This window comes from Sarcophilus harrisii, chromosome 3 (assembly GCF_902635505.1).
Source record: "Sarcophilus harrisii chromosome 3, mSarHar1.11, whole genome shotgun sequence".
Lineage (NCBI taxonomy): Eukaryota > Metazoa > Chordata > Mammalia > Dasyuromorphia > Dasyuridae > Sarcophilus > Sarcophilus harrisii.
This window is the reverse complement of record NC_045428.1, coordinates 30,534,979-30,562,968: the sequence shown is the minus strand read 5'-3', so window position 1 is coordinate 30,562,968 and position 27,990 is coordinate 30,534,979. Positions and strand designations below refer to the sequence as shown.

The 27,990-nt window shown below is 36.2% G+C and overlaps 1 protein-coding gene across 2 annotated transcripts in view; it reads right to left on the bottom strand.

The window, feature by feature from the left end:
- Positions 1–27,322, bottom strand: part of ECT2 (epithelial cell transforming 2) — a 58,480-nt gene extending 31,158 nt beyond the window's left edge. The window contains exons 1-12 of one of the 2 annotated variants that reach the window (XM_031957671.1): positions 27,071–27,322; positions 21,459–21,613; positions 19,756–19,835; positions 19,548–19,640; positions 17,278–17,460; positions 15,110–15,199; positions 14,294–14,401; positions 10,954–11,027; positions 8,157–8,287; positions 7,898–8,013; positions 5,208–5,270; positions 4,497–4,719 (exon numbers count right to left, since the gene is read on the bottom strand). In XM_031957671.1, coding sequence (XP_031813531.1) covers positions 4,497–4,719; positions 5,208–5,270; positions 7,898–8,013; positions 8,157–8,287; positions 10,954–11,027; positions 14,294–14,401; positions 15,110–15,199; positions 17,278–17,460; positions 19,548–19,640; positions 19,756–19,835; positions 21,459–21,588 — 1,291 coding nt within the window. In that variant the 5' untranslated portion in view covers positions 21,589–21,613; positions 27,071–27,322. The remainder of the gene's footprint in view (positions 1–4,496; positions 4,720–5,207; positions 5,271–7,897; positions 8,014–8,156; positions 8,288–10,953; positions 11,028–14,293; positions 14,402–15,109; positions 15,200–17,277; positions 17,461–19,547; positions 19,641–19,755; positions 19,836–21,458; positions 21,614–27,070) is intronic. The other variant, XM_031957672.1, reaches the window with a different exon arrangement.
- Positions 27,323–27,990: the final 668 nt, after the last annotated feature.

Sequence of the window (27,990 nt, the reverse complement as noted above, 5' to 3'; positions counted from 1 at the left end):
TTGTATAAGGCATGGTCCCTTCTTGGACACAATATAAAAAATATCCCATATAAGGTGGGCTGCCTGTGCCTTGCCTTCTCATTTGAGAGAAAAGAAAACTGGGTCTTTGTGCAGCTGTCATTCCAGTACTGCCCAAAGTAGGAAAACCAAGTTCTCAGCATCTGAGATGGAGATGGCTACTAGTGGCCACATTTTACATTTTATTCAAGATTAAGTGATCTGCCCAAGTTTGTCCTATTAAAATAGGTAATCTGGGATTCAAATTAATAGTGTCTAAAATCAAGTGTTTTTACTGCACCCCTGCTACCTCCCCAAATACTGTTCAGAAAGCTAGAGGAAAGAAGGAACACTTATTTTATGGATGACAGCACATGTGGGAAAAGTGCCTCTCATGTTCAAGAAACAGTCTAGACTGAGGGAGAACACAGAAGACTAGAGGGATAAATGTAAAAGCAGAAGGGTTTGAATCCTGCCTCAAACATGAGCTAAATGATCTCAGCTCAATCACTTTACCTCTGAAAATGGGTTTCTTTATATCAACATTTCTTGTTCTCACCAAGGAGAAAGTGTTTGCAAATCTTAAAGGACTATATACATGTAAAGTGCTTATTTTTGCAGTGTGAAGCATTTTATTAAAGAGTAACAGCAGTTAAGTTTAGACAGAAGGTCAAGACTAGGGATAGCTTTTTACAAAAGACTTGTGTGTTTACATGTTTATTTTTAAGGAAATGTGGGCATATTTGTAGTAGTAGTGACAACAAACATTTACATGACATTTTAAGTTTGTAAAGCACTTTATTTCATTTGTTCATAACTACTCCAGGTATGAAAATGAGGTTCCAAATTAATTTTTCCAGAATCACCTTGATAACTCTAAGTACATAAGTCTTATTATTTCATACTACCTCTCAAGGTAGATGTGAAGGAGTGAATTAAAGGGAAGAGCTGAAGGCACAGGAGAGAAGGAATAAACAGCACAACACAGCACAAGGTGTTTCCCAAATAATAGGTATGAATACCTCAGCATTTTTTTATTTAATTTTTTTATTTAATTTTTAAAATTAAATTAAAATTTTTTAAAATTAAATTAAAATTAAAATTAAATTAAATTTTTTATTTAATTTTTAAAGGAATTTTTTTATTAAAATAAATAATAAAATAAAAAATAAAATTGAGCAATTATTTTATTAAAACACAAAAGAACAGCTGGGTCTAGATATGCTTCTTAATACAGGCTTTGTTTAAAGTCATTGGAATCCCAAGCAATAGATCAGAATATTCCAATTTTCTTTTGAGTATTTCTGCCAGATTACCTATTAGAAATTGCTGGGGAAACCTATCCTCGGTAAGTGCAGAATTCATCTGATTAGAAGTTAAATCACTGAGTATGTATGATGATATCACAAAAGTTCATAAGTGATTATTCTCAAAGATATAATATATCCTATTTCTTAATATTCTAAGTATGTTATATGCATAAAGATTTTTTTTTAAATATCAATCAAAAATCATTTCTATCATTAAGAAACAAACGATATTTCATGAAATCTGAAAATAAAGAACTTGGGTCTTCAGGAAAAACAAAACAAAACAAGAATATTTCCTTTCAAAGGGGGTCAGAAAATTTATTTTCCTTTCAGATACAAATGAAGTACCAATAACATAAAAAAAAATCATCACCAAATATATTATTCACAATACTATATTTTGGGAAAACTAAAGAAAAGATAAAAGCAACTGTTTTGTACTCAGAAGGACATGTATATTTATTCTGGTAATGATTTCAAAGCCCACTGCTTCTTCACCTACCCTAGGAAAAAACTGAAGTAAGAGAAATAACCACCATGAGGGCCCAGTAAGACAATTGACCTGGGAAATGTGAGTCCCTTTTCCATCACAATCAGAGGAAGGACAAGATGAAGACCGAGGTATTTGGTGGCAATGAGAGGTACATTGGTCCTAGTCTTTTACTATTTTTATTACACTTCAATCTTTAATAGATCTTGTTAGTTGACTCAATCTCCCAGAGTTTTCTGGAATGTCTAGAAAAAATGGGTCACTCTGTTAGAGAAGAGAAATAAACTATTCAATCTTTTATTTTTTAAAGTTGAAACACAATTTTCCTTTTTTTTTTATTTGAGAGGCAGAGTAAGGAAAGATTTTTATACAAAAATTTTAACTACCACTTTGATTAGTATATATTTGTTTCCAGCAACCTGTTTGAGAGAAAAAATTATCTAAGGCTTTGTTGATTGACTTCCTACATTTTTTTGTGTGTGTGTATAACTACTACTTGATGATCTGATCAGAGATAACAGGCTGTTTAAATTTTTCAATGACAATCACTTTCTTAAATAATTTAAAACCAAAGCTTAGAGATAGAAATCTTCAACTCTTTCCTTACCCATTTCTTCATCTAAATAATTGATTGATCCTCCTATCCCCTTCATTGGCAATTTTTCCCACTATGGGATGTTTCTTGAAATTTAGTCCTGCGTCATTGGTTCTTTTCAGCCATTATATTTTCTACATATATACATCATGTTTACTGTTTTGCTTTCATCCAAGGTCTTTATCAGGATGGTCCCCAAATCTCTTATGTTAGCCATAGTTACGTATCCCTGTTCCATTTTTCAGACTGAGCATATTACAATTAAAACAATTTGCTAACAATTAAGACAACTCTGAGGTACCACTACACATCTGTCAGATTGGCTAAGATGACAGGAAAAAATAATGATGAGTGTTGGAGGGGATGTGGGAAAACTGGGACACTGATACATTGTTGGTGGAGCTGTGAACGAATCCAACCATTCTGGAGAGCAATCTGGAATTATGCCCAAAAAGTTATCAAACTGTGCATACCCTTTGATCCAGCAGTGTTTCTACTGGGCTTATACCCCAAGGAAATACTAAAGAAGGGAAAAGGACCAGTATGTGCCAAAATGTTTGTGGCAGCCCTGTTTGTAGTGGCTAGAAGCTGGAAACTGAGTGGATGCCCATCAATTGGAGAATGGTTGGGTAAATTGTGGTATATGAATGTTATGGAATATTATTGTTCTGTAAGAAATGACCAGCAAGATGAATACAGAGAAGCTTGGAGAGAATTACATGAACTGATGCTAAGTGAAATGAGCAGAACCAAGAGATCATTATATACATCAACAACGATACTGTATGAAGATTTAATCTGATGGAAGTGGATTTCTTGGACAAAGAGACCTAATTCAGTTTCAATTGATCAATGATGGACAGAAGCAGCTACACCCAAATTAAAAAAAACACTGGGAAATGAATGTAAACTGTTTGCATTTTTGTTTTTCTTCCCGGGTTATTTCTATCTTCTGAATCCAATTCTCCCTGTGCAACAAGAAAACTGTTTGGATCTGCACACATACATTGTATCTAGGGTATACTAGGACATAGTCAACATATATAGGACTGCTTGCCATCTAGGGGAGAGGGTGGAGGGTGGGAGGGAAAAATCGGAACAGAAGTGAGTGCAAGGGATAATGTAAAAAAAAATTACCCTGGCATGGATTCTGTCAATAAAAAGTTACTATAATAATAAAAAAAAAAAAAACAATTTTCTATCATATCCAGTGTTCCTACTGTCTTCCAACCCAACACCAAGCTATATCTCCCAATTTTCCATTCATGCTAATGGTACCATCATCTGTATAGTAATCGGGTTCAAGAACTTACTTAATCATTATTAATACTTTCCAATCGCTCACTCCCACTCAGTCTTTTAGTACTTTCTTTCCCTTGTCATTAAGATATTCATTTTTTCCTTTCCAAACCTACTACTTGCTCTCCTTACAATTAACATTAGCATCCTTACATCTACTTTCTCTAATTCATCTTATCTCAAATTAAGACATCCTCTTTAATCACCTCTTTCCATCTGCTGAAAGACCTTCAAATGTTGTTCCTTGAAGGACAAAATAAATGAGTTATGCTATCTGGTTTTCATGGTCTTCTAGAACATGACTAACCTTTCCAGGCTTTTATTTCCTACTCCTACCAAAATAACCTTATGATTCTTGCAAATAAATTTACTGCTTGTTTTAATATAATGTTTTGCGCTTTCCCATCTTCCTATTTAAATTTGATCCATCCTTAAGTTTCTAGCTCAAGTTGCATCTCCTCAAATAATTCATCAAAATATCCTCTGATTCACAATCCATTATCCACTTTGTTAATTAATCATATATTTTGCAATATGGTATGTTGTTACACCCTTTATATCTGTATGCCTTCATCTTTTCTCCACAATTATTTTATGGATGGCATGAAGACTATGTCTTATACTTTTTATATTCCCCCAAATCCTTTATATTCTGCTTTTCACATTATAGATAATCCCACAGTAGGTCTTTAAGAAATCATTTTGACCGACTACAATAGAAATATGTGGAGACTGTGTCCACTTACCTATACACTAAGAAGATTTGTATTTAAGATTCAAATGAATTTATTAAATTATACTTTACCTCCATAGCTAGTACTGGACTCTGGTGTATTGGAGATATCCAGTAGTGATCCTATAGAAAGGGAATGCTCAGCTGATGGGCGTTTACGAGGGGGGAATGGTGATATATCAGTTTCTCTTGCCAGCTGAGCAAGTGTCTCTTTCAAGCGACGTCTCTTACGATTGCTATTTGGGGTACTCAAAGAAAGGAGTGACACTGATTTCTTGAGTTCAGGAGTGTTAGCCTAAAATTAAGCATAAATGTTCTGTATTAGTTATAAAGGCATGAAAAAAATATGTGTGTGTATATTATATACATATATAACACACGCACACTAACCAGATTGTAGCCTATTTGTACAAAATTGCATATTGATTTCATACAAGTCTGAAGTATAATAAGATTCAATAGTAAATAAAGAATTGTAATTGCCTAATAGTAACATTTTAGCATTTGAAAGTGTTTTTCAATTTTATGTGAGGAATATAGGAACTTAAAAAAAAAAAAAACCTCATAAAAGGTTCTCCATTAGATTTTATGATTCTGAATTTATTGATATGATTGTTTTCATTTATGCCTCAAGGAAAAATGTTATTTTGTATCTAATTTTAAATTATTTTCTATAATTTCCTCGAGATAAGAATTATGAAGTAATATAAAGATTAAAAGATACTATATTTTTATCATTTAGTACACATTTTCTCTGAATGCATGAAGAAATAATTTTTCTACCTTTTCATATAAATACATAGATTCTCCAGCTCTGGCATCCATCTGAATACTGCCCCAGAACCACTGAAAAGGATCAAAAAAAAAAAAAAAAAAATTCAACACAGAAGACCTGAAATCTACATTACAGAATAGAATAATTTGAGTATATGAAAGTTCTTATATAACAAAAAGCAATGCATTTAGAAATAACTAATGGATAAAAATAATGCATTATATCAAATACTTATTAAAAAAAAAAAAAGTTTGACATTCTAGTAAAATGTATAATACACATAAATTTATCAGACCATGTCATTAATCAAAGAATAAAAATGTGTGTCAAATGTCTATTAACTATTAGAAAAATAGACATTTTAAAATTTACATTTAAAACTAAAGAAACCTTGAGTTTCTCCTGATATCCAAATTGTCAAAAACAATAAAATACCAACAGAATTACTAGCATGGCTGTAAGTTAAAAAAAAAAAATCACAATATTATTTTGCTGATGAAATTATCAAACTATTATACCCAATTTATCTGTGGAAAATTTCGGATTACTTATTACGGAATATACATTTTTTTTCTATTAACAGCTATCATTCAGCACTGAAAAAATGTAAATTATTTCTACTAAAAAATTTATATTGCTTCTACAATTATTTAATTTGATCTTCACACTAACTATGAGGCATACATGCTAATATTATCCCCATTTCACAAATAAGGAAACTGAAACAACTGAAAAGACATTTGCTCTGACTCAGATAGTTTTTGAGAGATGATATGACCTCAGGGCTTCCTGATTACTTGTGTTTTATACTTTACCCCACTATACCACCTACCTGTTCATTATTTCTGGGCTCCCTGATCCCATTGCTGGGTCTATGCCCCAAAGTTAGAGTTAAAAAAAAAAATTCTTTGCAAAAATATCCTTAGTTCTTAAGAACTTAGTTCAAAGAATGGAAAAAAAATTTATTAAGCACTTACGGTGTGCAAACCACTGTAATGCTGAGAATACAAAGAAAAAAACAAGATAGTGCATAAAACACAGCGATTAATATATATTTATTGAAAACAGTTGTCTGCTCTTAAAGAGCTCACATTTCACAAGGGGAGACTACGTACGGAAGGTTTCTGCTTCTGGTCAGATGAAGATGCCTATGGGTTCTTAAAGTACAGTAGCAAAGCACTGGAAATTCATTTTTAGCAATATTTCAATTGATAAAAATCATGTAACTTTCTTACACTGACTCATTTGACAGTGATAGAAGTTATTCCCATCTTTCACTACCTTTGTCCATTTGTTGACTATGATACAAAGTTGTTTCAATTTGCATTTCATTATTAGCTTTTTTTTTGGCTGGGGTAATTGGGATTAAGTGACTTGCCCAAGGTCACACAGCTAATAAGTGTTAAGTGTCCGAGACCAAATTTGAATTCAGGTCCTCCTGACTTCACGGCTGGTGCTCTATCCACTGCAACACCCAGCTGTCCCTCATTATTAATGATTTAAAGACTCCTTCAACTAACAACTGCTTATATGCTTTGCTTCCAACGGTTTATTTACTAGAAAAAAGCATTTGGTTTTTTCATTATTTCTGATATTTGGAACAATTTTTTTTTCTAGTTGATCACTTCCTTTCTCATTCTAGCTATGGTATGTTTTATAAAGGTAAAGAACTGGAAACAAAGCATCAACTAGTTCAAAATTATATGAAATGCTATAAAAGTGAAGTAAAAAGATTATATATAAAGATTATAAATATAGACAATGACTGCAAAATACAGTACAACAAAACAACCTGAACTTAGGGAAATTATGGTGACCAAGCTTGGTTCTAAAAAAAAAAAAAAAAGATGTAACTGAGAAGACATCTCTTCCATCTCTCTCTGGGAAACATATGTGGAAACATCATATTAGACTTTCCTCAGTATCTTGGTTAGTTTTTTCTTTTTACGGTTCTAAGGCCATGGCTGGGGGTAGGGGACAAGGAGGGAAAAGGAAACAAAATGTTGCTAAGTTATATTGGTTGGAATTTCATAAAACAATTATCAGATCTGAATTTTTTTTAAAAAAATCAAATAATGAATATGGAAAAATTCAAATATGGAAAGAAAAAAGGATCAAAACCATTATAAAGATAAAAACAATAAATCCATGCTATAAATATAGGAAGTAAAACAATGATGAAAAGTAGTAGGGGACTTTTAAATGGTCATTAACAACTTTCGAAGACATGTACAATCACTTACAATTTTGTTTTTAATTTCATTTATATTTTTTTTCAATGTCTCCACGTCTAAATAAGAAATTGCCAATGTAAGTTGAAATAACCTATTCTACACTCCAGTGACTCCTTTCTCAGGGCAAAGCCCAAACCAGTCACACTCATGTGCTCCAGCACTTTTGCCTATTGGCAGCTGGGCAGGATGCAGAGTGCTTTCTCCTACAGTAGTTCTTCAGCAGCAGACCATCAGCTTTTTTCTTTTAGTAACTATTTCATTCTATCACTATTGTAGTGCCTGATCTTCTCCAGACTAAAGAACCAGGTTGCAGGACTTGGCTTGGTCTTGTCAACAGATATTTCCTGAGTGCCAGCAAAGTACAGGAGCTGTCTGGCTTGTCAATCCTCACTCTTGGTACAAGACAAATTTTATCTTACTTATAACATACCTAGATACGTTTAACAAGTATAAGAATTACTTGCCTCTTGTTTTACAACATAAAGTTTCTTTGAAGGTTCAAATGGAAGCTCTTTTATTGCATTTTCTTCGACTATAAGATGGGTACACCGCTCATCTCCAACTGGTAAATAATGGCCTCCTAAAGTTAAAGGGAAGAGCCCACAATGATTCAAGCATTTCTTTCCCAATCCAAAATTTTAAAATTTATAGACTGAAACATCATAAAAGGGGAGAAAATTAATTTATGATTCATCCCTATTTAATTGTACCAAATAATACCACCTTGCATTTCAGTCATTTCTTCCATATTAGCCTTCTCCTCATCTGAGAATCCCAGAAAACTCAGCATGCAATCTTGAAATGGAGGAACTTTAAATTCATTTATAAATTCATCAGCTGCAGCGCAGAAATCCCTAAACACAAAGAAATTAACAATCATACCTTATGGAGTTGTGAACGAATCCAACCATTTTGGAGAGTAGTTTGGAACTATGCTCAAAAACTGTGCATACCCTTTGATCCAGCAGTGTTACTACTGGGATTATATCCCAAAGAGATTATAAAGAAGGGAAAGGGACCTGTGTGTGCACGAATGTTTGTGGCAGCCCTTTTTGTAGTGGCTAAAAACTGGAAACTGAATGGATGTCCATCAGTTGGAGAATGGCTGAATAAATTGTGGTATATGAATATTATGGAAATATTGCTGTTCTGTAAGAAATGACCAACAGGATAATTTCAGAAAGGCTTGGAGAGACTTACACGAACTGATGCTGAGTGAAATGAGCAGGACCAGGAGATCATTGTATACTTCAAGAACAATACTGTATGATGACCAGTTCTGATGCATCAGGCCCTTCTCAGCAACGAGATCAACCAAATCATTTCTAATGGAGCAGTAATGAACTGAACTAGCTATGCCCAGAAAAAGAACTCTGGGAGATGACTAAAAACCATTACATTAAATTCCCAATCCCTATATTTATGCACACATGCATTTTTTATTTCCTTCACAAGCTAATTGTACAATAATTCAGAGTCTGATTCTTTTTGTACAGCAAAATAATGTTTTGGTCATGTATACTTATTGTGTATCTAAGTTATATTTTAATATATTTAACATCTACTGGCCATCCTGCCATCTAGGGGAGGGGGTGGGGGGGTGGGGTAAGAGGTGAAAAATTGGAACAAGAGGTTTGGCAATTGTTAATGCTGTAAAGTTACCCATGTATATATCCTGTGAATAAAAGGCTATTAAAAAAAAAAAAAAAACAATCATACCTTAAACATCTGCCCTGTGCTAGGCATCAAGCTGGGCACTGGGGAGACTGACAAAAAAAAAATCAGTTCCTGGTTCCTAGTGCTTAAATACAGGGTTGGGGGAGAGGAAGATACAAAACAAATATAAGGTAGAAGAGATCAAGAAAGGCTTCATGTAGAAAGTGGCATTTACCTTAGCCTCAGAGGAAGAAAGCATACAGAAGGCACCAGCAAAAGGAATATATAGAGAAATTCGATGACAGCAAGGACAGCAACATGAAGAACATGAAGCTTAGCAAGGACAGCAACATGAAGAACATGAAGCTTGAAAAGGAGATTGAAGTCATATGGTGGAAGAGTTTTAAAAGCTAATCAGTTTGAGGACTTTAGACAATTCCAGAGGCAACAGAAACTGGAGTTACTGATGTGGGAATACCCCTTTAGCAGCAATGTGCAAGATGGACTAGGGTGGAGAAGAGTTCTGAGGAAGAACTCAGCCAGGAGATGACTGTGATAATCCAGGCAAAAAGTGAAACTGCTGAACTTGGGAAGTGACTATGCAATTAGCTAGAAGAGAATCTAAATAAGAAAAGCTGTGAAGATAGAAATGTGAACATTTGCCACCTAAATGCCTATGTGAAATGAAGGGGAAGTCAAAGGGAGTCAAAAATGATTTGACCTAGATGGTGAACTCAGGACTCTGGAAGGGGACTCTAAGGGGAAAAACAAATTTGGAAGAGCCATGAGTTTGGAGGAGAGGAGTTCAATCCAAATTGGAAAATGTTAAGTTAGATCAAATTTATAAAACTATACTAATTGCTGAGGGACACTGTAACGTGAATAGTCAAAAAACAGTTTATCTCATTCTGAAGTAGAAATTGAATGCTATCATTTATTTTGCCATGAATGGTCTCTCTAAAAAAAATTCCAAACCGTGCTGTGAAATCTTTTTATATGAATTCTAAAGAATGTTAAAATCTACCAACAGTTTAAAACAGTAAAACAAAAGAATCAAAACATATGACCTAGAATCTCATCCTTCCTTCTATTCTCTTCCTATCCAGCACTCCAGAACTAAGCAGTTCCTATCACCCAATTGGTCTCATAGTTCTACAGAAGTTCTCTCCTCTCTCCATCAACCAGCTTTCATAATACTGCCAAAAAACAATTTTTTTTTTTTAAACAAAGATTTGTTTCTCTCTCCTCTCTCCTCAAAAAATCTTTTGACACCTTCCTATTCAAACTTCTCCACCCAGCATTCAAGGAGTATAATAATCTGCTGTCCCCTCATACCTCTCACTAAAATGATGGGCATGAACTAAGGTGGCAGCAGCCAAAATAATGAAAAAGAAGAGGATAGGAGAAAGATTGCCAAGATACAAATGATAGCACTTAGCAAATGATTGAACATGGAGACAAATTAGAGCCTGTAATACTTTATATTAAAAATTCCCAGGCTGATTCTGAGAAGATAGCAGTAATATATAACAAATCTTTGATTGTGGGGCCTTTTCTTTCCATGTCAATCTCCTTAAATTATGGTATCCTAATTTTTCTATGAAATCTTAAATTTCTTTGCTTAGGGAATAAGGCCTACATTTAAACTAATGTATGATATATTGGATTTAACATATACTTTAACATATTTAACATGTATTGGACTACCTACCATTTGATGGAGAAGATAAGAGAAAGGAGGGGAAAAGTTGGACACAAGGTTTTGCAAGGGTCAATACTGAAAAATTACCAATGCATATGTTTTTTAAATAAAAAGTTATAATAATAAAACAACAACAAGAAATTTAAATACTCAAACACCTACTGTTCATTTCTCCTTTCCCAGGCCTTAAAAATCCATTCTGGCTTCACAATAGGAGTGCCTAGACTAACAGCAACCTAAAATAAACAAAATCATTATTAATAATGATATGTCATTAGTTAAAGGATATTCATCTTACATAGCTCCAAGTTTAATTGAAGTTTAATTTAATTTAATTAATTATAATGAAATTAAAAATTAGCAGCATCAATTCCTAATGTTACTCACATAATTTTGAAAAGACATATGGAATATATCATCACAAAAGAAAAATGTGAAGTTTCATATCAAAAAGGTAAAGAATTTATTATTAAAAAAAACTTCCAAAAGTCCAATTATTTTCTTGCAGTAGAATTTTAGTGAACAGAGATGTCCCTAGACAAAAAAAGGTGGTGGTAAAGTCTGCCATCACCACTTCCTTTATCTCTAGCCTATGGATTGTGACCTCATATAGGATATGGAAAATATGGCAATATAAAAGGTTTCTGAATGCAGTGACCAAAAGAAAATCAAGAGCATAATGAATCCAAGGTGTTTTTGGCAGCATTTACTCATGTTACATTGCACAGCTTTACCGCAGCCATGGTTCTGAACACATAAGATGCATACTTTGCCCTGCAACATGCATGAACTAGAAACTCCTTGGCTCAGATTCAAGATGCAATTACATCAAGATTTCTCTAGCAAAAAAAAGAAAAAGAAGAGCAAGGGAAATAAAGTTAAAGAGCCCTACTCTAGACCAAAGTTTCTTAAATTATAGATCATGATCCCATGGGATCTCATAACTGAATGGAGTGGGGTTATAAAATTATGATTACTACTTAAAATGTTTGATTTGTATAACTGTTTTATATATTACATTCCAGGTTCGCATAAAAATTTCTTGAGTGAAAACGTATAACAAAGCGGAAAAAATTTAAGAAGCTGGGCTCTAGATTATCTCTTTGCTTAAGAAATCCAGGAAAAGAAGGCCTCCTAGAGCCTGCCACAGCATTAACCCATTAGTATCAGTGACTTTTTCCATTCCCCTTTCTAGGGTTCAAGACTCTACTGAAAATTCCACCTGTTATATATCAAAACTTTTATGTGTGTGTCCGCATGTCTTATATATATATAAAAAAAAACATTCTCAGGACTCATATTTCACAAAACCACGATTTTACTTGATAAGGAGGCAACACTAAATTAAGTTCAAATAAATATTTCTTTCTCCTTGTAAACAGCAGAAAATATAAACAAGAATCTTTTCACATAAATGGATATAATTTGGCCAAACTAATTTTTCATTTATTACCTACAAAGTGTCATTTCAATCAGACAAGACCAGATTCAGTTTTCTATTCTATCCCTTGGCGATTTCATTCAATTCCAAAACTTTTCACCTATGAGCTCCAAACAGATGCCTCCCAAATCTGTATCTCTGGTCTTGATCCCAAGCTTCATAACTCCATCTGAAGCTCAAAGTATCAAAATAAAGATCCTTTTTTTAAAACTTGCTCTTCCTTCTGAATTCAACATTTCCGTTGGTGAAACCATTATGATCCAATGAGATCTCTCCAAAGTGCTTTAAAAACTTTCAAACTGTATAAAAATGTCAACTTATTTCATTGGCCCAATTTTAGGAGTTATTTCTGACTCTTCCTTTGTTCTTCCTTCTAATATGCAGTCAACTATCTGCACTGATTCTACTATGCTATACTCTCCAATATGCTATACTGATTTAATTCTATGATGTCAGTCCTTCTTGTAGGATTACACCCTTCCATCATCAGTTTCCAAGTTTTGACCGCCATACCACAATGGCCTGGTATCTCAGTCACTTGTGCCACGCCTCCCTTCTCAGTACCAGTATATAGAAGAAAGCCTTCCTCAAAATTCTAATTCTGCTAATGACTTTTGAGTACCTATAAACAGCCTAGACAGTCTACCCACTATAGGAACACAGTAGAGTAAAAGTGCAAAGAATAATTGGTCCTTGTAAATCCCACAGTTCTATTCAATCCATGAAATGTTTACTAAAACCTATTTGGAACAGCATTCATGGTTCAGCAGTAGGGATACAAAAAAGAAAAATGGCACAGACCCTCCCACTGGAAGAGGAAATAGAGATAAAAAAGAACAATTCAAAGCAGGCTGATAAGGACAGGAGAGATCCTCAGAGGAAAAAGTAAAGGCAAGGAAAGGAAGCAAAATCAATAAAACTTAAGAAAGTAGGCAGCAACTATGTATACTTCCATATTTCATGGATCTCGGATTTAATTGGCATGAGTTTCCATCACCAGAAATTACAATCCCTCTAATACTTATTATAGAACTGTCTTTGGGAGTGGTCATGGCTGAAAAATCATTCAATAAGACCAATATAGCAGCTTCTTCAAATTTAGCAAGGATCCTCTTAAAATGGCAGAAATAGAGTTGATCACTGGATCAATACTTGGGGTTTGTTCATGGGTCCCCTGAACTTGTATTTTTAAGTTGCCATATTTCCCAGAAACACTGGACCAAAGCATATGGGAGACCCTGAATGTATCAAGAACAAAAGTACCCTCTTATCCTCCCACACACAGCTGAAATAATTTGTTGTACCAAACTAAATTCCTTGTGGGTCCTTGTGAGCCAAGGCAGGTGTTCAGCTACAAGCTGGGGAATTTGCTTGGGGAGCTGGGACCCTGTAGATATGCAAACTCATCTTTATAGCCTAGCAGTTCCTAAAGGGAAAGGACATGGCTTTTCTCATCACCTTGCTTCTCCCCTTTGGGAGGGGTGTTCTTTTCTCCTCCTTTATTCTACCTTTCCCTATCATATGCCACTTCCCTTCCAGACATTCCTTCCTTTCTTCATCTTGCTGTCAAAAACATGTAAAATTCCTTTTGTACTATGAATTCTTTGGGTTCCACATGCATGTTCATTTCTCTTGTAAAACACCTGGTTTTCACATCGAGTTTTGTCCTTCTGATTGCCTGATAAGGTCATGTATCATGGTAGGTCCTGAGAGTTTAGGCTCCATTGACACAACAAATCAGAGTCCTCACCAAGCCAAAGGAGGGCTTTGGCAAAGTCAAGCTAACAACCATAAATTAAACAAGAGAAATAAATAGTACTATCCTATATTTCTCTACCTGATTAAAAAGTTTAATTAGGACTTTGCTTTCTTTACAATGGAAAAAAATTCCCAAACATTTATGCTTTATAATATAAGAGACCTACACTGAAGTGACTTAAAAATACTAAATAAAACAAAATTCCTTTTGTCCTACAAATAATTGAGAGAATATTGCTGTATCACACAACTTAGAAGATAATCTGTTATGTGAAAGTTAAAGATAGATCCAATCATACATACCCTGAACTTTTCTCCTTGTGTACAATTTGCCACCAAATGTGTAACTTTGGAATTAAAGTCCTTTCGAATAGTTCCACCCATGTAATGGGCCAAAGTCACCAATTTGACCTCCGGATTGAAAAAAAAAAAAATTATACATTATCAGTGAAAACTTACTTTAAATTAAAAAAATTTTTTTTAAGATTTTTCATAGTACACAAAATTTTATCATACAGATTAAAGACATTTTAATAAGCAATATTAATAGCGTAACATCAAAGACAGTTTTTTTAAGTCTTCATTTGAGCCTAAGTTAATTAAGCAATGGTTTTAACTATTCTCTTATTTATATTCATTATTTTCTCCACAATGAACACCACTTTGTATCAAATCTGAGTTTTTTCCCTTCAGCAGTCTATATTTTAGCAACTGATTTCTCTTCAACCCCCTCAAAAAAAAAAATCAGATATAATTTATCTTTTGCTGTATTCTATGAACCAGAAGTAAATCTGAAGTTTTAGACAAAACATTGTTTTAAGGCTGTCTTATTCAATACCAGTTACAAAGGTATAAACTAAAAAAGATCAACCAGTTTGTTTTCATAACATCTAGACATCTTAAAATCTTCAGATAATTTCTGAATTTTAAAATTATTTTCCAAGTTTTATCTATATAGATTTTAATATGTCTTCAGAACAGCTCTAAGATTTTTAAAACTACTTGGTATATGCTATTTTCTCCTTCAATCTCTTTAAAATGGAATACAAATAAGGCTGTCAATGAAGTTTGCAAAATTATTAGAGAGGAACCCTTTGAGGGTTATTTAAAGAGACTCACAAGCTCTTCTTTCTTCCTAAATCCAGTAAAGCACAGTACCAGGTTCAACATGCTTGCACAGTACAGAGGGCGGCAGGAATACGGCAAAGGCTGGGGAAAAAAAAAAAAAAAAAAAGCTTAGATTTAGACCTGGAAAGCTATCAAGAATAATTCTTTCCATTTTATAGATGAGGAAACTGAGTGGCTAAGTGATTCACCCAACATTACAAAGCCAAGTAAGTCTAAGGCAGAATTTGAACTCAAGTCTTCCAGATTCCCAGTCTCAAGTCTCCATGCATAGCATCACCTCACAGGATTATTAGGATTATTTCAGTTCATGATCACTTAAAGGCATCATAAAATAGTTTTCCTTAGGTAAGAATGTTTTCTACTTGATTTAATCTTACCTGATCCCTTAGTAAAAAATAAACATAATCATTCAAATAGACAAACAAAAAACCAAATTATTTTTGAAAGATTCCCAAGTCAAAACTCTTTTATATCTTCAAAGATTAGTCTCTCTAAATTTTCTCTTTGAGAGTAAAACCACTCACCAAGAATGCAAATCTCTCAATCAACTTAGGATAAATTTACACATGACATAACAACCTTACTCTTACAGAGTAAGACACATTTGTATATTCACTTCAATTGCTGCAAGCTCCGTAGATGAAATAGTTTGCAAACAAAACTGTACCAAACACGTCCACTGTCTCGAGTCCTCATTAGTTATTAAAAATGAGTCAAAGGAATTTAATAACATTAGATAAAGATCATGATATTTTTTTTTCTATTAAAGGAGGGTAAGGCACTTTATTAAAATATATCCATTTTGGAGACAGAAAAATCAGAAAGGATTTATCATTAGATAAACTGAGCATTAGCTCAGTTGGTCAGAAAGGTGAAAATAGAATCCAAAACTCGATTTCCATTATGAAGGTTTTCTCCACAGAAATCTGTCAAAAATTCATCAGTTATTACTGATTTTATTACTTAAGAGTATTAAATTGTCCTAAAAAATTTACTTTGAGACTACATCAAAAGCTGATAATAAGAAGGTAACTGTTACAGAGTAAACATAACACTAAATAATTCTAAAGGAATTCAGAAATATAAAAAGAAAATCAAAGTATAATAAAATGAATTCACACAGGATGCCATATTGGAAAAAGGGCTCAGTCATAGAACCATAGTTCTAAGTGTCACTTTTGACACATAGAGACAATGGGACCCTGGACAAATCACTTACCCTTTTAATGCTTTTCAGAGTTCTCTAAGAAGAATGTGTAAAAGAGGCAGCTGATACTAGAACTCTACATCACATTGTTAGGCGTTTTCTATATTAGTGCAATCACCAGTCCAGTCGTTATCCCTATAAATGTAGTTTCAAAGGTACTAGACTAACCAGCATTAAGATTTATTAGCCACAAGACCTTTATTTTGTAATAGGAAAACATTAACGGATAACAAAACTACAGCTGCTGCTATTTCTATACTATTCAGATGACCAATTAAACAAACAGGTGATATTCTAAAAGCCCTAAAATCAAAACATGCTTTATCAGAAAATGCTCCCATGGCACAATCACCACTCTTCTAATCACAAACAATTATATAATGCCAGGAAAAAAGGGAACACACACCCTGCTTGGGTTAGGTACAGAATTACCAAAATGAAAAGCAAAAATATATCATAAGTATCCCCTAACTTAGATCAATGATCTTATTTTACAGGTGACAGAGCAAAGATAGTCCAAAATATCAGTCAAGGAATGGGCCCAGATTGGTCCCTGTTAATACAACAGGATAGAACCCAAGTTGGATGGATTCTCAAGCAAATGTTTTTTTCTTTAGACTTCACTCTTCTTGAGATCAGACCTGTAATTTCATTAATATAGGAAATTCCTAAGACGAAAACTCCCTCTACTGATTCAAATAAGTAACTCCTATGTAATGTAGCTTTAAAGGAGTTGGGAAGATCAAAGTCCTAAGCTACCTGGCAGAGGAAGAGCCCAGATCTTCCTCCCTTGGAAGGCTGGTCCTCTATAGGTCATGGCTTGATGTTTTCTTACTCAGTACTAGCATGGCATAGTAGAATACAGATTTAATGTAAAGTTACAAAATTTACTATGACAACACATGTAAAAACAGTTGAATACTAAAAAGTTCAAATTAGTTTATGCTCTTACCTCTCCTTTTTTTGCACAATTAAGGACAACTGGGGGTCCAACAATTCTATAATCGGCCTTATATAAATCACTGAAGACAGCATCCTCAAAGTCCATAACCACAAATATGTTTTCAAATTCTGGTGAATCTGAAGCTTCAAAGTCCTTCACTGATTCCATCTTTAGGTAGGGCACTTTTATTTCCTTGATTTTTTAAATAGAATATTACAAGTATGAAGCATTTATGCATACACAATTAGTTAATAAAGAAAGTGACTCTAAATAGACATTATACATTAAATGTCATTTATCACAATAGTCCTGTTGGAAAGTTTATTAGTAGTGTATATATAGATGATATAACAACTGAGATTACTTGATCTGCCCAGATCCCTGAGCTTATTAATAAGTATCAGCAGTGCCATTTGCCCTCAACTGTTCCCAATTCCAAGTAATTATTCAATATCAGTATTACATTTAAGTTGAAAATAGAAAACATTGCCTTTGTTTATATATTGCTATTACCTACAAACTTTCAATTAGTTCTAGACTGAAATACCTGAGTGGATGTTAAGTAAGCATCAAATTAATTACTTTACACGCTGATAGAAAAAAAATCTTAGAATGAGGAATGTAAAATTTAAAAGAGGTATGTTAATTATTTCCAAGAAAAAGACCAAACATTGTTCTTCATCACTGATTCTTCTGTTTTCGTGCTAACCTAAAAGTTTGAAGTAGTTGTTTTTGAAGCTATATTTTTTAATTATAGTAGATGTCAATGCTCTAAGGATCTATCATCTTGTCAATGGGGATGCTTCTCCCACCAACATGGATCACTACTATTCTAACTCAGCAGAAATTTGTGAGAGTTATCTTAGGAGAAAAATTCAGTACCCTGCAGGCAAACTGGTGACGAGTATATCTGAACATAAGCATGTCTTGGTTAAACTGAATCTTAATAATAAAATTGGCATTTAATGCCTTCCAGTTTGACAAGCATCTTACATGCATCACAGCATATGAGCCTCAATAACTCTGTTGGACAAGCTTATTAGTAGTGCATATATAGATGATGTAATTGAAGTTACTGAACTACCCAGATCCCTGAGCTATCAGTGCTGGAGATGGAACTCAACTGTTCTCAATTCCAAGTTCACTACTCTATCCAATAAACTGGGCCTGTAATCCAATACTTTCTAAGCTGGTAGGACTGCTAGAGTCTGCTCTCCAGCAGCAGACTTCGGGGACCCTTCTATCCAACAATGAGGCAGCAGAGGACATGTAGTATAATGAAAACCTAAGGCATAGAATAAAATTTAATTAAAAAACAATAAAACATTATAATCAATATTACCTATTAAGAACAAAGGAAATGTGCAATGGAACAGTAAAGCTGCCCCTTATTTAGAAAGAAACCAATATGAACTACCATGACTACAGCAGTTTGAAAGGAAAAGGATTTAAAGAAATGAAGAGACAAAGACAACCCCAGGGATAACAGAGGGAGTAACTAATGAGCTGTTGTTAGCACTTACAATGTTGATTTTTTTCAAAAATGTAAACAGTTATTAATGCAGGTTTATTTGGTTTGTTAATGCTTAAACTTAAGCATGATAAATTATTTTAAATAAACATTAATGGGATATATAAAAATCAAGTAATCTAGCAAATAATCACTTGCCATTATTTAGAGTAGTGAGCAAAATTTTCAGAGACAAATAAAAAGGAATGAAGTCTACATTTTGCTACCCATATATTTTTAAATGAAGCTTTCTTTTTTCTTAACATCTTTGGACTGGTAAATTCGGTGATTTGAAAGCTGTTATTGTATGAATGAACTGAAAAGATATTTGAATGTCAAGTCTAGAAAATTATATATAATTTCATATGCTCATATATAGCATACTCCCATATTTGAAAAAGTTCTTTAATTCTACTTTTGCCAAGATTTCAAAACTTTAGAGTGAATATAAAATTAATGGAAGAAGCTAGTTCAAATGAAAATATGAGATCTCTGTTGAAATGTACTGCTATATTCATATTCTACAATAGCAAGTTATTTTATAAAAGACATTTCATCAAATGTATCATATGCTATAGTGAGGCTTTACTAAGTGCTAGTTTCAAAATTAAGTATGAAATTAGCATCCCATATTTTCCCTTCAACCAGCTTTGGAGTGCACCACATCCACCTCAATTTCAAATTTAGATCTGATTATCACATATCACAGAATAAGAACCAAGTCAAAGGAAGGACAGCATGCCACATGCAATGTAAACCCCTGACGTACCATGTTAATAATACTTTTTATTAACTTTTCATCCGCTTTTCCAGGGCAACTTTCTTTTATCTTTATAACTGGGACTTCCATTATTTTAATGGTCTGTGGAAGAGAGACTTGGGTATGAGATCAAAGAACTACCAAACTGTGGGCACATATACAAACTTAAGGATAGAAACCTTGTGGCTATAGCTGAAGCCAAAGTAGCAACTCTCACCTCTAAAGCCCTTATAAGTTGTTCTTGTCTTTCAGCTTCTTGAACCAGTATAACTCGAGTTTCAATCTGAGGCATTTCTTCTGTTAAGGGGTAAAAAAAATACGTCATTATGCTATCAGAAATGAATAGTGATGCTAACAGTTCCCTTGCCTACTGTGGTGTCATTCTAATATGCCCTTACTTCATTCAAGGAGCAGAATAGCACCCTCTTAAAGCCCAGTTAACTTTTAATAATAAGGGGAAGGTAGAGAAGGGGGAACTGCCACTGCAGGGGACAAGGAGAAATGTTACAAGATATATTTGCAATCTAAAAATTTGGCAATTGCAATTTATCTCCCATGTCTGGAATATTTTCTCTCCTAAATTTCCTGGCTTCATATCCCAGCTAAAATTCTATCTTTTACAGGAAGCCTTTCCTGATCCCCATTGTTTCTAGTATTTTCTTTCTATTGATTATCTTCAAATTTTCTTGTATATCAATTGTTTAGAGTTGCTGCATGCTATCTCTCTCACTAGATTATTAGCTCCTTGAGAACAGGGACTGCTATTTTTGGTTTGAGGTAGTTTGTTTTGCTTTTGGCCTTTCTTTGTATCCCCAGCACTTGGCACAGGGCCTGGCTGCTTGTATGGATTTAATAAATGCTTGTTGACCAACTGATCTGGAAACTCATCTATTTCAACCAGTGCCTGAACAACAATTCCCTCTCATAAAGTGAATTCCTCCAATGAGGTGGACTCCATAACTTACCTCTGTAGGCAGACCATTCTTTTGTATAGCTCTAATTATATTAAGTCTAAATCTGTCTCTTTGCAATCTCCAGTTCATTGCCCTCTGCTACCAAATGTAACAATTCTAATCTCTTTTCTACGTGATATTTTTCGACATGGATTCTGCTTACCTATCTTTTTTTTTTCTTCCAAGCTAAATATTATGAGTTCCTTCACTCAATCCTCACTCCTCTGGCAAGATCTTGTAACCATTCATGATCCTGGTTGCCCCACTCTTGATGATCTCCAGCCTATCAATATCGTTCCTAAAACTGTGGTGCCCAGAGCTGAATACAACATTCCAGATATGGTCTAACCAAGGCAAGGTATAGCAATATCATCAACTTTTTAGGCTACACATCATAATCCTTTTAAAGTTGTTCAAGATAAATTAGCTTCTTGTACAATTTTCACCTAACACTATTTGCTGAATCCATTTGGGAAAAAAAGTTATAGGCAAAAGTGTAATAGCAAGCTCTTCTGAACAGAAAACCAGGTAGACCCACTTTATGATCTAATGATTTCTCAAATACCTTGTTAGATCAAAAGCTCACTGAACCCAGACATAAAACATAAATTTTAAGTGCTTTCTGTGCCATTTATGTTCCTAAAATATGGCCAGGGTCAATAAACATTTACTAATAAGATAACTATATTTGCTGGTTCTTTTAAAGAGCAGGAATATTTTCTATATAGTTAGCTTATGAAGGTGGAAACAAACTATCTCAATTGGAAGGAACCTCAGCAGTCATCCAATTCAACTCACATAAGGAAGAGAATCCCTAATACATTTGACAATCAATTATCCAGATTCTGCTTGAACTCCTCCAAAGGGAGTAACCACCACTTCCTAAGGTAGGTTTCATTTCACTTATTTATAAAATGATTATTCAGTTTTGAAAACATGAAAAAATGTGAAATTTTTTGATAATTACCTTCAGCATCTGACGTAGATCCAGTAAGTTCATTTTCTTTAGAAATTTCAGGAACTTTAGAATCAAAAATAGAGGTGTCTGCCAAGAGACTCTTTACAGCGGTGGATACTAATAAACTATTGTCAGCCATTATTGATTCTTCTCAGCTTTTTTACCTAAAAGTTAATATGAAATTTAAATTCAGAATAGCAAATTATCTTAAAATTATTTTTATCATATCAAGTTTAAACTGTTTTAGGATTAATTAGTTTCTACCTATAATTTCTTTTTTTTAATTTAATTCTTTAAACAGATAAATAGATTTAATTACTTAAAAATATTCATTGTCTATCAGTATACAATGTAACTCAATGTATTGAGTTACAAGATTAATATTGAGATTTATTGTATTCCTTACTAACGCTCAGAATTAAAAATACATAACTTAAGTACAACAAAGTCAAGAATCTTAAAGAAAATGCACCCACTATATTCTTCTATTCAATGATATATAAGTTCATTCCCAATCTCATGTGCAAAAGAAAAAATCATTACTCTTTCTGGTGCTAATGTATGAATAGAAAATTGGCCTTAGAGTAGTCAAAAATGTCTGGGTTCAAGTCCTTCCTGATACATACTAGCTGTGAGACCCTGAGCAAGTCATTTCACCTCAGTGCCTTGATGAACTCTCTATAAACTGCAGAGAAAACTGTATTAGCTGCAGATGATTCCTCAGCTGCAGATGATTCCTCAGCCAGTGAAATCATAAGTTCAGTTCTTATCCTCAACATTGAAGTTTCGGGGATTATATGGAGGAAGTAAAGATAAATTAGAAAATTTCCATGATCACATGTTTAGGCCTGGAAATTACCTCAAAGGTCCTATGGTCCAGGTCCCTCACTTTACAAAGAAAGAAGTAAAGGAGTAAACTACTCTCTTACCAGTACTAGAAGAGTACTGGTTACTATAAGTTATTAGAACCGACAAGACTGAAACCAGTCTTCTGACTCCAAATCCAGTGCTCTCTGCAGTAGATCACACTGTCATTCTCCCAGTCTGGAAAGCCTGCATTCTAATCCTGGAAGCTAATTATCAGAGAATATACCAACCAAAAAGGTCCGGGAAACCACTAACGTGGGACCTAGAAGAGTTTCTCAAATCATGAGCCATCTTCCTCCTGAACACCAAATTTGTCAGAACTTGAAGATGAGGTGGGACAGTAACACATGATGAAAATTATGTCTTATCTTTGGGCTGGGAGTGTCACACCAAAAAAAGTGAGATGTAGCATTCAAGGAACCAATACAAAAACAAAAATAATATTGAAACAAATATAGCTCTATTGCTGGCTCATACACAAAGACAGTAATTACCCATCTATGAAAAAGTGCAGAATATTCACCCACAAATGTGTTTCAATTCACAAATGACCCTAAAACTTCCTAGTTTCCTGCCTGCAAGGGTCTAAGACCAAATCTTTACAAGGTTAAACCTCAGAGAATTCTACACTGGATGTGAATAAGGACAACACTCAAACTGATTGCTTTCTGCACATTGCAGCAAGACTTTTTACTTTTAAAACAATTATTCATTTAAAAGAGTATCCCTCCCACAGCACACAATCTCAGTAATGGATAGGATGGAATGAACACCTATTTGAATAACAATTTCCTCCACAACAACCCTTCCTAAAGTACCAAAAAAATCAAATGACTTCCCCAGGCCTGTACAACCAGTCTATATTAGAGTTGGGACTTGAACCCAGGTCTGCCTGAATTAATACCTCAAAAGTGAAGATAAGTACTCCCTACCTGCAGGCAAGTCCCAGTGCTGCCTTGAGGCCTCTTCTCTCCATATACTCTTTCTCTCCTAGTGACCCCAGATCTCTAAAAAGCTCCAATCCTAGTTCAAGTGCAACTCTCACCTTTCAACCTGGGCTATGGAAGCAGTTCTCAAACCTTTACACTCAAACATTACTGAGAATCTCAAACAAGATTTATTTGTGTTAAATATATCCATATTTATTTATAAAAACATTAAAAAGTAAAACTAATAAATGTTTAAAACATTTACTAATTCATTTTATAATAGCACCTCCACCCCATGTTAACACAAATATTTTTATAAAAATAACTATTATTTCCCCAAAAAAATAAGATAAAAGTGGGACTGTTTTTTAATGGTTTCTGCAAATCTCTTTAATGGCTGGCTTAATAGAAGACAGCTAATTCTCATAATTATTTCTGCACTCAATCTTTTGCGATTTTTTTGGTTGAAGAATATGAAGAAGATCTGGCCTCACAAAGATATAATTAAAATGGAGGTATGTATTTTAAAAAGCAAATAACACCTTAGAATTACTATAAAAACAGTTTTGACCCTACAGATCCTAACACATGAACTACAATTTGGGAGCCACTGGCCTATCTTCCTATCTCAACTGTCTCTCTAACTCCTCCTTAGAGTTGCTAAAGTGATTTTCTTAAGGTCTAAGTAAAATCATGTCACCCTCCTGTTCAACAAACTCCAGTTTGGACCCCTCTGTGGCCAAATACAACCTCTTTGCTTAGCCCTGGCTCAACCCACAACCCCCTTTCCAGGCTAATTCCTTCGTCCATCTAAACTAGCTTGTTGCTACCCTATAGGGATAGCCAGTACACACACACACACACACACACACACACACGTTTTCTCTCCCTTTCAAACATGTGCTCTATGAGGGCAGATACTGACTCACTTATCTTTGTACTCCCAGTACCTTATCATACTGTCTATACCCAGTAGGTGCTTCACAAATGCTTACTGATTGATACTGCCCTCTTAAAAGGTTGTACCCACTTGGAGGGCAGATACCATTTCATATCAGCCTTTACATTGAGAGGAACAAATTTAATAAATTCTCTTCTGATTGATTTGAATCAAGATCTTTCCTGATCAAATTACAATTCCACTTGTAAACTTTAGTGAGATTTTTTTCCCCCTCTGTTCAGATGAAGCAAGGAAATCCTGCTGCCAAGAGAAACATTTAGCCATCTCTCCTGAAAGTTTGAAAAAGTACAAGTTTGCTCAGGTTGATAAGCCTATGTAAGGTAAGAAGCCTATTTTTAGAATGGTGCGAGTTGAAAGGAAAAAGAGGGAGCTGAATAAGAGGGAAAAGACCTTCCTGGAGAGGACTTCAGTAGGGTCTTCTTCACACTTTGATGTCTCATTTTGTTCAAAAATAAATTCAATGTAAATACTAGAAGTTCTCATTTTCCCTAGTTTACATATGGTTGCTATACTCATTCTCACTAATTAAAATCTTAATGACTCAGTAATAGGGCCTAAGTTTTTCCCAAAAAGCACTCAGATAATTGTCAAGATGTCAAATGTAATAAAACACTTGTTTCCTGATGGTCTTTATTTGATCTGAAATTTATTCATTCAAACATATATTAAGCATCTGTGCACATAGTTTTATGCCCATTATATAAAATCATAAATAAGTTCTAATAGTAACTTTGAATCAGCTGAGAATCAGGTGTGTGATAGACCAAAAAAAAAAAAAATCTTAATGATGGGAAAAGCCATTAAAGCATCTCAATTTATGTGAGAGAAGCTCTTAAAAGTCCTAGAGGAGACTAGAACATAGAAGATGAAAATGACTAATCAACATCTACCAACTACAATTTACTAGACTCTTACTACAGAATTTTTAGTGGAGCTGTAAAGTAACAGAATGTCACCTCAAGAGAAATTTTTCTAGGGAAAATTTTCTTGACTAACTTTTTAAATCATGACAAATCCCTCCTCCCTTTAATGCAGTTCTAAATTGCAGTAAGGGGTAGGGGGGATTTTTGTTGTTGCTTTTTTTTTTTTTTTAAAGAGATACTCTACACTTCTTGGTCTCTGTAAAACTAATAAAAAAAATCGAACTTAAAAGGGCATGATAAAAAAAAAAGCATCTTAAATCTAAGGTTTTCCCAGTTGTATCCATTCAATTAGCTCTTTCAAATTATTCCAGCTATTCTCTGACTCAAATTTCCATGGAATTTCAGAAGTGACAGAATTATGATACTGAATAATAAAAAGAGAGCCAAGATTATTTGGGGAATAGGGATAAAAATAAACCAAAAATATCATTTCCACTCTTTCATTCAATACAGAATTGGTTAAGTGTCTACTATGTGTTAAATGTCTACAAACTAGGTACTTGGGAAGCAAAAAAAAACAAAAACAAAAAAAAAAAAAAAACTGTCTTCAAGGAACTTAACATTCTTTCATAGTGATACATAATATCCTTTCTTAGTGGTACACAGCATCCCTCTACTACTCCTCAAAACATACTTTGTAACCACTTACTATAAAACTCCCATATTAGTTCTTAACTGGGCAAGCCCCCACCAGCAACTCTGATTAAAGACAAAAGGCTGCAAATCACTTTCATGACCAAGTATCGTGTTATAAAAGAAAAGGTCATTTCCGAACCAGAGCGCCTGGATCGGACCTTGCCGAGATAACTACAACGTTCCAGCCTCCCCGCTTCAGGTCAGACTACAGTGTTAGTCTGTAATTAACTAATTAACTCAGATTGCTACAGTGAAAAGGCTTCATAGGATCCACCCCAGGCCTCCCCCTCCTCCCTTAATCCTGATCACTTTCCAGCAGCTCAGTGTCTTCGCTCTACCAGGGACACAGCAGCCCAGCTGGCCTGTTCGATGTTCGGGCTTTGAGCCCTGACGAGTTCCTTCCTTGGGGCGCGTCAGGACAACCCCTCCCACCCCAGCTTGAGAACGCATCGCTTGCCCCGTTCACCGGACCGGGTCCTGCAATCAATCGGTCTGCCAGCATTTAGCAGGAAAAGCTTGAGAACCAGGAAGGTTGCCTTCCCCCCCCCCCCCCCCCCCCCCAGGAGTCCGGCAACTCGGCCTCAGTTTCCCCTGGCGGACACCTCGCCCCCGAGCCCTACTGCTAACTAATGGGCGCTTACTCAGTTCTTGGCTAGGGTAAATATCCCTCCCTTTTTTCCCAAGCAGGAGAGGAAGCATACAGAGGAGAGGGAGGGGCTGCCCCCCCCCCATCCCCGTCCCCTGAACCTCCTCAGCCCCCAGATTCGGATCCGGGCTGGTCTCTGAACTAGGGCTCACGGGGGCGTGGACTTGGGAGAACCTCAAATCTCCCAGACAAAGTTAGTAAGCACCGATTAAATGCCTATCGTGGGCTAGCCGCGGTTCGCCAGAGGAGGAGACAGAGACGGGGGGGAAGGAGGCTCACATCCCCCAAGCCAGGGAGTCCCCGGGCCTCAGTTTCCTCGGCGCGGCAGCGGGGCTGGGTCAGGGACGGCTGACATCCGATACGCCCGCGCGCTGCCCCACCCCCACTGCCGGCCGCCGCCCAACTCGGCCCCTCGCAAGCGGCAGAGGAGGGGAGCGGAGCCCCTTTTACAGAAGGGGAGACAAAGGAAAAGACGGGCCCGGCCCTGCGGGGGACAGCGGCGCCCCAAGGCTCTGAATCCTCCCGCAGCCCCGGCCCCGCGCCGGCTCCGAGAAGGCAGCGCAAGGCGCCGGGTCGCCGAGCAGGCCCCCCCCCGAGATTACCCGCCCCGCCGATCCAGCTCTGGCACAAGTCGGCCCCCGCAGCCACCACCTCCTCACCCGCTGTCACGAATACTCAGGCCTCCGGAGCCTCCAGCCGAATCCGCCATTCCCCGCTGACCGCGGCCGCCGCCAATTCAAAAGTGAGCGGCTCCTTCTAAGGGCTTTGCCCATTGGCCGGGGAGAGGCGCACGTGTTGTCAATTTTCTTCCCATTGGTCCGAGAGACCGAGGTGGGCGACCGAGCTGTGATTGGGCGCCATCGCTCCACCTGCTCCCTCCCTCCCTCCTTCCTTCGTTCCACCATCTTGGGCTAAGGCCGATTGGCTGTGCGTGCTTTTCAAATTGTTCCAACGGCTCTGGACGTCAGAGACTAGGGAGGGGAACAGAGACTAGGGAGGGGAAATGCCCGGATGTAGCCAGCCGCCCTACGCCCCTGAGCAGCAGCAGGTGCGCCTGCCGCCACTAAGGCTGCGGCCTCCCATTTCTCACTTCCGGCAAACTGCAGTGCCGGGAGAGGCGAGGAGGTCTGCGCAAGCGCCGAGTCCGAGCATCTGGAACCGGCTGCTTTCGCGGGGCTCCCGGGCCTAGGTCCGCCTTCCGCGTCCCTGCGGACCTTTGTCCGGGCTCCGGGAGGGGGGCCCTGCCCGGGGGGTCAGACCTGGGCCCCCGCGTCCCCCCGTTCTCGTGTCATACTTGTAGAGCCGGAGACGTTTACAGACAAAGGGGGTGGGGAGGAGAGAGCGTAGGGGCCTGGGACGGGAGAACTGCAGGAACCTGGAAGCTCGGAACACTTAGAACAGTGGGGACCCGAAGGCCTAGGGCATCAGGGTGGGATCGAGAACGTCAGCAGCAGGAACGCGAGGGCCTGGAACGGCAGCCCAGGAGCTGGGGGCAGGGATCTAGGAGGATGGCGCGGGATGGACTAATGTTCTATTGGGTCGGACGAGCTGGCCTCTGGGGTCTCTTACTCCGACTCCG